Here is an 11,173-nt window from a genome sequence, read left to right as displayed (position 1 = left end):
TCCGGGGCTACCAGAATCACCTCACTGCAATGCTTCTCTATGCAACGCAGAACCTTGCCCACCAGTGGCCAGGGGGAAAAACAAAGTAGAACCCCCTCAGGCCACGGAAAAACTAGAGCATTGACCCCCTTCGGCCCTGTGCTGTCTTCAGCGACTGAAGAACCGAAATGCCTTGGCATTCTGACGAGTCGCCATTAGTCTACATGAGGTAATCCCCAACTATCTTGAATCAGCTGCATTGCGGTCTCCGATAACTCCCCATGCGCCTGGATGTAAGAGAGTCCGGCTCAAAAAGTCCGCTTGAATGTTTTCCAAGCATTAAGAAAGGTGGAAGGAAGGCAAAACAATTACCGGCATGGTTAAAAGGTGAGGTGAAAGAGGTTATTTTAGCCAAAAAAAACATCCTTCAAAAACTGGAAGAAGGATCCATCTGAAGAAACTAGGATAAAGCATAAGCATTGTCAAGTTAAGTGTAAAACGTTGATAAGACAGGCGAAGAGAAATTTTGAAATGAAGTTGGCCATAGAGGCAAAAACTCATAATAAAAACTTTTAAAAATATATCCGAAGCAAGAAACCTTTGAGGGAGTCTGTTGGACTGTTAGATGACCGAGGGGTTAAAGGGTCTCTTAGGGAAAATAAGGCCATTGCAGAAAGACTAAATTAATTCTTTGCTTCCATATTTACTAATGAGGATGTTGGGAAGATACCAGTTCCAGAGATGGGTTTCAAGGGTGATGAGTCAGACGAACTGAACCAAATCACTGTGAACCTGGAAGATGTTGTAGGCCAGATTGACAAACTAAAGAGTAGTAAATCACCTGTACCGGATGGTATGTATCCTAGGGTACTGAAGGAACTAAAAAATGAAATTTCTGATCTGTTAGTTAAAATTTGTAACCTATCAGTAAAATCATCCATTCTACCTGAAGACTGGAGAGTGGCCAATGAAACCCCAATATTTAAAAAGGGCTCCAGGGGCAATCCGGGAAACTATAGACCAGTGAGCCTGACTTCAGTGCCAGGAAATATAGTGGAAAATATTCTAAAGATCAAAATCGTAGAGCATATAGAAAGACATGGTTTAATGGAACACAGTCAACATGGATTTACTCAAGGGAAGTCTTGCCTAACAAATCTGCTTCATTTTTTTGAAGGGGTTAATAAACATGTGGATAAAGGTGAACTGGTAGATGTAGTGTATTTTGGATTTTCAGAAGGTGCTTGACAAAGTCCCTCATGAGAGGCTTCTAAGAAAACTAAAAAGTCATGGGATAGGAGGCGATGTATTTCATGGATTACAAACTGGTTAAAAGACAGGAAACAGAGAGTAGGATTAAATGGACAAATTTCTCAGTGGAAAAGGTTAAACAGTGGAGTGCCTCAGGGATCTGTACTTGGACCAGTGCTTTTCAATATATTTATAAATGATCTGGAAAGGAATACGACGAGTGAGGTTATCAAATTTGCAGATGATATAAAATTATTCAGAGTAGTTAAGAACATAAGAAATTGCCATGCTGGGTCAGACCAAGGGTCCATTAAGCCTAGCATCCTGTTTCCAACAGAGGCCGAACCAGGCCACAAGAACCTGGCAGTTACCCAAACACCAAGAAGATCCCATGCTACTGATGCAATTAATAGCAGTGGCTATTGCCTAAGTAAACTTGATTAATAGCAGTTAATGGACTTCTCCTCCAAGAACTTATCCAAACCTATTATGAACCCAGCTACACTTACTGCACTAACCACATCCCCTGGCAACCAATTCCAGAGCTTAATTGTGCGTTGAATGAAAAAGAATTTTCTCCGATCAGTTTTAAATGTGCTACTTGCAAACTTCATGGAATGTTCCGTAATCCTTCTATTATCCGAAAGTGTAAATAACCAATTCACATCTATTCGTTCAAGACCTCTCATGATCTTAAAGACCTCTATCATATCCCCCCTCAGCCGCTCCTTCTCCAAGCTGAACAGGCCTAACCTCTTCAGCCTTTCCTCATAGGGAAGCTGTTCCATCCCCTTTATCATTTTGGTTGCCCTTCTCTGTACCTTCTCCATCGGAATTATATCTTTTTTGAGATGCGGCGACCAGAATTGTACACAGTATTCAAGGTGCGGCCTCACCATGGAGCGATACAGAGGCATTATGACATTTTCCATTTTATTAACCATTCCCTTCCTAATAATTCCTAACATTGTTTGCTTTTTTTTTTTTTTATCTGCTGCAGCACACTGAGCTGACGATTTCAAAGTATTATCCACTATGATGCCTAGATCTTTTTCCTGGGTGGTAGCTCCTAATATGGAACCTAACATCGTGTAAGTACAGCAAGGGTTATTTTTCCCTATATGCAACACCTTGCACTTGTCCACATTAAATTTCATCTGCCATTTGGATGCTCAATCTTCCAGTCTTGGAAGGTCTTTCTGTAATGTATCACAGGAAACAGAGAGTAGGATTAAATGGTCAATTTTCTCAGAGGAAAAGGGTAAACAGTGGAGTGCCTCATGGATCTGTACTTGGACCGGTGCTTTTCAATATATTTATAAATGGTCTGGAAAGGAATACGACGAGTGAGGTTATCAAATTTGCGGGACGATACAAAATTATTTAGAGTAGTTAAATCACAAGCGGATTGTGATACATTACAGGAGGACCTTGCAAGACTGGAAGATTAGGCATCCAAATGGCAGATGAAATTTAATGTGGACAAGCGCAAGGTGTTGCATACAGGGAAAAATAACCCTTGCTGTACTTACACGATGTTAGGTTCCATATTAGGAGCTACCACCCAGGAAAAAGATCTAGGCATCATAGTGGATAATACTTTGAAATCGTCAGCTCAGTGTGCTGCAGCAGTTAAAAAAAAAAAAGCAAGCAATGTTAGGAATTGTTAGGAAGGGAATGGTTAATAAAACGGAAAATGTCATAATGCCTCTGTATCGCTCCATGGTGAGGCCGCACCTTGAATACTGTGTACAATTCTGGTTGCCGCATCTCAAAAAAGATATAGTTCCTATGGAGAAGGTACAGAGAAGGGCAACCAAAATGATAAAGGGGATGGAACAGCTCCCCTATGAGGAAAGGCTGAAGAAGTTAGGCCTGTTCAGCTTGGAGAAAGAGCGGCTGAGAGATCTTGAACGAGTAGATGTGAAGTGGTTATTTACACTTTCGGATAATAGAAGGATTACGGAACATTCCATGAAGTTAGCACGTAGCACATTTAAAACTGATCGGAGAAAATTCTTTTTCACTCAACGCACAATTAAGCTCTGGAATTGGTTGCCAGGGGATGTGGTTAGTGCAGTAAGTGTAGCTGGGTTCATAAAAGGTTTGGATAAGTTCTTGGAGGAGGAGTCCATTAACTGCTATTAATCAAGTTTACTTAGGGAATAGCCACTGCTATTAATTGCATCAGTAGCATGGGATCTTCTTGGTGTTTGGGTAATTGCCAGGTTCTTGTGGCCTGGTTCGGCCTCTGTTGGAAACAGGATGCTAGGTTTGATGGACCCTTGGTCTGACCCAGCTTGTAATTTCTTATGTTCTTATGACTCCGGCTATGTGGGATGCCGGTATTCGCTCTAGATTTTGTTCCACCCAGAGCACTAACTTTTACGCTTCCTGGCTCTTGGTTCCACCCTGTCAATTGATTGATATAGGCCACTGTTGTTGCATTGTCCGACAGCACTCACACTGCTCGATTCTGTAGCGGAGGCAGAAACTCCCGCAAGTTTAAGCGGAGCACCTTGGTTTCTAGTTGATTGATAGATTACGCAGACTTTCTCTTAGATCAAGACTCCTGAACCAATTGAGACTGACAAACTGCTCCCCATCCAGAGAGACTGGCATCAGTGGTTACCACCATCCAGTCCGGAACTTCGAGGTCCACTCTTCGAACAAGGTTGGTAGTCTGAAGCCACCACGAGAGACTCTCTCTCGCGTGAGGCCCTCGAGAGGTACCGACTCTTCAGACACTGGCTTCCAGCCAGCTACCAACGCCGTCTGCAGTGGTCTCTTATGGGAAAATGCCCATGGAACCAAGTCCAGCGTGGTGGCCATTGAGCCAAGAACCTGCAAATAGTCCCAGACCTTGGGTACACGCAACTGCAAACACTGATGAATCTGCGTCTAAAGTTTCAGGACCTGGTCTTGAGAGAGGTACTCCCTGCCTATCAGAGTGTCAAACCAGGCCCCCAAATACTCCAAGGACTGCGTCAGAGACAACTGACTCTTGGCAAGATTCACCACCCAACCAAGAGACTGAAGAAGTTCAAGTACTCGATGAACTGATTCGCGGCACGGAACCTCTGACTTTTCCCTGACTAGCCAGTCGTCCAGATATGGGTGCACTAGAATACTCTCCTTTCGAAGGGATGCTGCCACCACCACCATTACCTTGGTGAAAGTGCATGGAGCTGTGGCGAGATCAAACGGAAGGGCCTGAAACTGAAAATGCTGCCTCAGAATCATGAAGCGAAGAAAACGCTGAGAATCTTTATGGATGGGAATATACAGATAAGCCTCTGTGAGATCCAGAGAAGCCAGGTATTTTCCTTTGTGAACAGCCGCTATGAGCGATCTCAGGGTCTCCATCCTAAAGTGCTGCACCTTGAGCGCCACACTGACCTTCTTTAAATCGAGTATCAGCCGGAAAGAGCCTTCCTTCTTGGGGACGAGAAAATAAATGGAATATCTCTCCTGGTGGAACTCTGCCCGGGGAACTGCCACCACAGCCCCTAGCCTCTGTAGGCAATCTAGGGGCTGTGGTGCCAGAATTCTTGTCTGGGAAGCCGCATGGAGAAATTAGGAAGAGTTCTCGCACAGGACGAGCAAATTCTAAAGCATAGCCATTTCTTACCATGCTGAGAACCCACTGGTCCTGAGTGATCCTGGTCCACTTGTCGTAAAACTGCTGCAACAGACTGCCTATAGTAGGAATGACGGAGTGGACCAGCCTCACCTCATTGTAAAGACTTGGCTCCCGCCGAGGAGCCCGCGGCAGCACCCTGGAAAGACCTTCAGGCACCACGAAAGGACTGCCCCTCAAGCCTGCCCTTGAGAAAAAGATTGCCTCTGAGATCCTGACACCCCACATGACAGCTGCTTCCTTCTGTCAGACCAAAAACGAGACCTTGTCTGAAAAAATCTCTTAGGCTTATCCTCGGCCAACCTGAGTGCCTTATTGTCCCTAAGTGACTGCATCAACTGCTTGAGGTCCTCCCGAAACAAGAATCAACCTTTAAAAGGCAACGAGGCCAACTGTGCTTTGGAGGAAACATCCGCCACCCAATTGCAGAGCCAGAGCAACCTTCCAGCAGCCACGGCATCAAATCGTAGAGAGCATCTTCCCCATAAGCCACCGCTGCTTCCACTCGACTGTAGACGCAGTCTTCCACAGTCGCGTCCTCACTCGACTGTGGTAAGTTTCCCTGGAGCTGCTGCACCCAGCGAAGATGGGCACGCTGTAAAAAGCTGGAACAGCCGCACGCAACCCAGGGATGCCACCTCAAAAATTCTTTTAAGGTGTAATTCCATCTTACGATCCTGCACATCCTTCAATGTGGCTGAACCAATCACAGGAATTGTGGTTCGTTTAGTAACCACTGAAACTGCCATGTCTACCTTAGGGCGAGAAAAAACTCCAAATCCTGTTCTGGTAAGGGAAAGAGAGTCCCCATAGACCTGCCAACCTTTAAGCCAGAATCAGGACTCCCCATTCCGCTTCCACCAGCTACCTAACTGACTTGTGGTATAGAAAAGAAGTCAGAGGACCCTGCATGCCATCCAGGACCGTGTCTTCTCCCTCCAAATCCTGGTGGTCCTGGGACATTTTCACCCCAAGGACCTGAAAAGCCAAAGGGAGCAAAACATTTAGCTCTTCCCTTTTAAAAAGGTGCACCACTTTAGGGTCCTCTGCCTCATGAATCGAAGATACCGGGTCATCCCCTTGACCCGCATTCCCGGTTGCTGGATGAACCAGACCCACCGGTGCTCCTTGGCCACACTGGGCTCCTCAGGCTCATTTCCACCACATGAGTTCCCCAGCGGGGGACCTATCAACCTCTGTATTGAGGGAACTCTCCTTCTGGGAATAGTGGCCCGACTGGAACCCCCCCCCCCCTTCGGTGGGCTGAACTGGAATTGGCTGCGGGTGAGTAGCCACCCAAGCCACCTTCTGCCTGGCTAAATATGCATCATAGAGCAATAGAACAAAATCTGTAGAAATTAGCCTCCCTGCACCAACCCCTGCATGGCCTCACTGAAACTCCGGCAGCACCGGGCTTTCCTCCCCTTCCAGCCCTCCCTGTCTGTTCCCCACCTCAGAACAGGCCAGAGACAAACACGGGGGACCATCCCTCACCCCCTTCGGCGATGCAGGAACTGCTGCGGAGAAATCCAAAATGGCTACCGTTCCTGTGTCGGCTGGGTGAGGGATAGCAGCCACACCAGAAAACTTGCTCGCAGCTGGCCCGAAACATTGCACTACTTAGCCGGTGGGGGGCCGACTGAGGAGCCCTCCCCACCATCAACACATCCCGCGCACAGCCCTGACCTATTTAGGCACAAGAAAACAGAGCCGCACGAGTGGCATGCCCTGCCGGGAGCTATTGGAAGAGGGGAAGCCACCCGAGGGAGAAAAACAACCCACTCACCTCCAAAAAACTGAAGGAGCCCCCCAAGCACACAAGAACATCTAAGTAACTGCTTCCTAAGGGGAGGAAGCCGCCAGCACAGCCGAGCTGTGCTCTGGTGCAAACACTTTTTTGTTTTTTTTAAACTTTATCCCAAAGAGACAAACTGCCCTTAAAGAAACAGGCAAAGTCTCAAAAGGGACCCAAAAAAATCAAATAGAGCCTGCAGCCGCCTCAGCGGTCTTGTGAAGGGGAGGGATCTGGACAACCAGATTTACATCTACGGGCACACAGACCAAGCACACACAAGGGCACCAACCCACGGCTTGGCCACCTCAACCGGACAGGGCAGAACCCACTAGGATTCTCAAAAAACCAAAAGGAAGGCTCAAAAAGAAAAAATATCACTGTAAAAAACTAGAAAGCTGCAGAACTGCAGGATTCACACCCTCTGCCATCTGCTGGAGACAGAGACATACTGAGGAACTGCAGTGGGCATTGGGGTTTATGATGCAGTGTCAGCGAAGCTTTTCTCTGTCTCCATCTGCTGGCAGGGGGGAATGAACCCAGGAGTCTGGACTGATCCGGGTACGTACAGGGAGCTTTCTTTTTTTTTTTTTTTCCCTCCACTTCGGGATGGCAGCCTAGCTAATCTTCAGAATTCTTCTCCAACACCATATTTCAAATACATCTACTTTCTTCATGATCTTGTTTATAATTCCATCACTGAAAAGATGCAAGCACGCAGTAGCCTTTTCTTTAGCTCTGTACACTATCCCCTGTCCACTGGAGCCAGTTTGGCCTTGGCATGCCACAAAGACGATGCACTCTGATCCAGGATGGGAGGGAAGATAGCCGCTGATATCATGTTGAATTCTTCGTAAGAAACTTCGTGTAGTCTCAGAAATCCGTTTTTGCTTTCCTATTTCTTCTTCTTGCTTCTGTTAATTATTTCCCATGTTCTGTAATCCAACCACCTAGATAACTGTATTGTTTAATTTATTCAGTTTGATTCCATCTGCTAATATTTCTGTAGCATTGATATTCTTTTTGCTGGTTATTACCATTTTTGTTTTCTTGGAATTCAAGTTCATTCCATAGATCCTACAAGTTTATGCATAATCTGTCCTCATGTAGATCTGCTTTCTTAGATGCCAGTAGCACTGTATCATCAGCACTGAATGTTCTTCAAGTTTTTGCCATTGTTGTTTAAGCCTTCCCATTTTTTTCCAGAGCATCTGTGCTAAAAAATCCAATATTATCAAGTGAATGAAAGCGGGGAGTGTATTTAACCTGGGCTTACTCTTTATTTCCATGTGCTTTCTATTTCCTGTTGTTGTTCTGACTGTACATTTACTACCATTCTATAAATTGAACTCTTGGCATCATGAATCCAGGGGGTAAACTACAGAGCTGTTCTGGTGCGATTAATTATTCTGGGAGCAATGTGAACCCCTTCGATGATATGCTTCTACGTGTGAATATGAGAAGCTGTGAGTCTGCCACCAGCTGCATTCACTATTGTTTTAAATGGTGATGTAATACCAGTCCACTCGTTTCACATCTCATGCTGGTTTCAGATGGTAGCTATCATTTTAGCAGTGCCAGCAGGGATCAGATTCAGCCACAGTGCCTGACTCTGGCTCATATTGATACACCGACTTACCCAACTTCCTGAAAAATATTTTTATTTTGTTTCTCTGAAAATAATGTCTCTGTTAACTTTTGTTTTTGAACTTTGATGTCAAATATCCTCAAGCAGAATGCGCGCACACACTTAGCAAATTCCTGTGCCCAGTGCTGTATTTCACAATTCCAGGACACATCTACTGTATTTACAAGCTTATCAGACTAACAGGGACCAGTTGTCTTTGCGAAAAGGAACACTTGACATATGCAGCAAAAAAGGCCTTCTTTTTCTTATGTACAGTATCCAGATTTGGTGATTTCATTCAGCTGCATAGGGAGAGCTCATCTAGACGAAATAAAAAGTACAAAAAAAGATATATCACCATAAGAGAATATTTCTGCTGCCGCCTCTGAATAAACAAGTTGGATGTCAGTAACAATTCTCTCACATGTTATACTAGTAATAACAGTGTTAGGGTTGGTTGCAGTCTTAGTGCAGTTCCAGGTCAGAAAAGTTGCCTTAACTCAGTGGTTCGCAATCTGGTCTTCAGGATCCATCTGGCCAGTCATACCTGATATCCACAATGATTATGTATGAGATATATCTGCATTTCTCCTGCAGAACCACTGTGGATATCCCAAACACCGGATCAGCTGAGCAGGGCCTGTGGACCAGGTTGAGAATCACTGCTTTAACTGACTGAAACCATGAAGAAAGCTGCCAGTGAGATCAGGGAATTCAGACCTTGTGGCACCATCTATTGCTGGATTACCACAATCAAGTAAGGGTGAGCCTCTATACAAGAATAATACCATGTTTTAATCTTTGTTGCAAGGTAACAAAGGACCAACTGAGTGTGCCATTTAAGTCAAAACCTTATTTCCTAACTGATCCCCTTTAGAGAATCAACTTCCCTTCAGTTAAAAGAAAGTATGCTCTTTGTGCCCCGCAAAGTATTTAAAAAGGACACACAGCAAGTAGCTTGTTTTACTTAAGTCCTAACATTTTAAATTCTTGAAGCAGCTCCCTTTCAAAGTTCACTAAACTCATGCTGGCAGCCGTATTCGTTAGTTACAAATTAACCAACACTCACTTAATCTAGCTTGCCTATCATAACTGTGATGTCACAAATGATACTACGAGTTTAATTTTAAAAAGCATTTCCATTCTTAAAATTGAGCTTTACGCGTGTAAGTGGGCTTTTGAAAATTGCTACAATGTATGCTATTGAATTGTCCATAGGATTTATCTGCGTAAGTGCACTTATGTAAATCGATTTTGAAAATTATTACGATAGTATGTTACATTTTACAAGCGTTACTCTTTTTAAAAATACCCTGTATATGAATCAAACTGAATTTTGTTGCACATGAGGTAATTAGTGGCAGTGTTCCAACCATGGCCCCTTCCAAGGGCTTAAGTGATTTCAGGTGCATTGCTTACAAATGGTCAAGCAATTGAATTTTTAATTCATAATGGGCGAGTATTTCTGTATGTACTTTTGAAATATTGAGCAATACACGATGGTACAGCTTTATTTTCAAAGTGACATTTCAGTGAAAGCAGATAATGCTTTTAAAAACGTGTAACGTACAGCACTTTCGATTTCTGTCGGGCCCAGGTGTTCTCGCAACACTGCATAAACGCTTGGCGACATCGGAAGGAGATCCAGTGGAGAGGAGAGAGAAGTGGACTCATCTGGGGGTCTGGAAACAAGAAAATGAACATTAATGGGAACTCTTAAGTTTTATATTAAACATTCAGTTAGGTACCAGAAATATCTAACTGACTAGAACTCAGTATGTTAATCCCCTCAAAATGTGCTGACATAACTTAAGAACATAAGAAATTGCCATGCTGGGTCAGACCAAGAGTCCATCAAGCCCAGCATCCTGTTTCCAACAGAGGCCAAACCAGACCACAAGAACCTGGCAATTACCCAAACACCAAGAAGACACCATGCTACTGATGCAACTAATAGCAGTGGCTATTCCCTAAGTAAACTTAATTATGATTAATATTTTTTATTGAATTTCAATATATATGATACAGATAACATTTGATAATTAATAAAATTATCAATATGCCAGAACATATTACAAGGAAAAAAGATTTAAGAAATCAAAATTTGGTTATCTTCAACAATCATTGTGCAAAGAAAATAGAAACACACATCATTTAGTGGAGCAACATAACAAAGAAATCAGCATTAAAGTAAGATAACTGTCTGGCCCTCATCGTTACATTATTAACCTCCCTTCCCATGGGGAGAATTAGGAGTGTGAATTCAAGTATTCCCTTAATTGCTCCGGATAACTAAAAATATAACGAGAATCTTGGTGAATAATTACACAACGGCATGGATATCTTAAAACAAACTTAGCACCCCTCTGCAATACCTCGGCTCTCATTGCTAGAAATTTTTTTCTACGTAGCTGTGTGGGGCGAGCTATATCTGGGAATATTTTTATACATTGTCCATAGAACATTTTTTCCTGATTTCTAAAAAATGATCTCAATAATGAATCTCTCTCTGTAAGAAAAACAAATTGGACAATTAGTGTCGCTCTTGATGATATATTCATCTCAAAAGATTTTTCCAATATATCACTTAAATTAATTTCAGTTTCCATTTCTTCTTTTGAATCTTTTAATAGCTCTCCACTCTGAGTTGGAAGATAAAATATCCTAGATAAGGCAGGAATGGAAGAGTCTGTATATTTCAATATATTTTTTAAATAACTACGAAATAAATCAGCTGGGGAAATAAGATTTATCTTAGGAAAGTTAAGAAGTCTTAAATTTGAACTTCTAGTCTGATTTTCAATGCTCTCTATTCTATCTAAACAAAATTTCTCTGATCTTATTAAGTTAGATTGAATCTCACTATTGTTATCTACTTTCTCTT

General features: G+C 43.2%; 1 protein-coding gene across 1 annotated transcript in view; it reads right to left on the bottom strand.

Annotated features, from left to right (window-relative positions):
* Positions 1 to 7,309: 7,309 nt before the first annotated feature.
* STAT4 (signal transducer and activator of transcription 4) overlaps positions 7,310 to 11,173 on the bottom strand; it is a 235,662-nt gene continuing 231,798 nt past the window's right edge. Inside the window, exons 22-23 of the mRNA XM_029606087.1 lie at positions 9,860 to 9,971; positions 7,310 to 8,610 (exon numbers count right to left, since the gene is read on the bottom strand). Of these exons, the coding sequence (XP_029461947.1) occupies positions 8,584 to 8,610; positions 9,860 to 9,971 (139 nt within the window). The 3' untranslated portion in view covers positions 7,310 to 8,583. The remainder of the gene's footprint in view (positions 8,611 to 9,859; positions 9,972 to 11,173) is intronic.

This window comes from Rhinatrema bivittatum, chromosome 6 (genome assembly GCF_901001135.1).
Source record: "Rhinatrema bivittatum chromosome 6, aRhiBiv1.1, whole genome shotgun sequence".
Lineage (NCBI taxonomy): Eukaryota > Metazoa > Chordata > Amphibia > Gymnophiona > Rhinatrematidae > Rhinatrema > Rhinatrema bivittatum.
The sequence above is the reverse complement of the archived record's forward strand: the minus strand, read 5'-3'. Positions and strand labels throughout refer to the sequence as shown.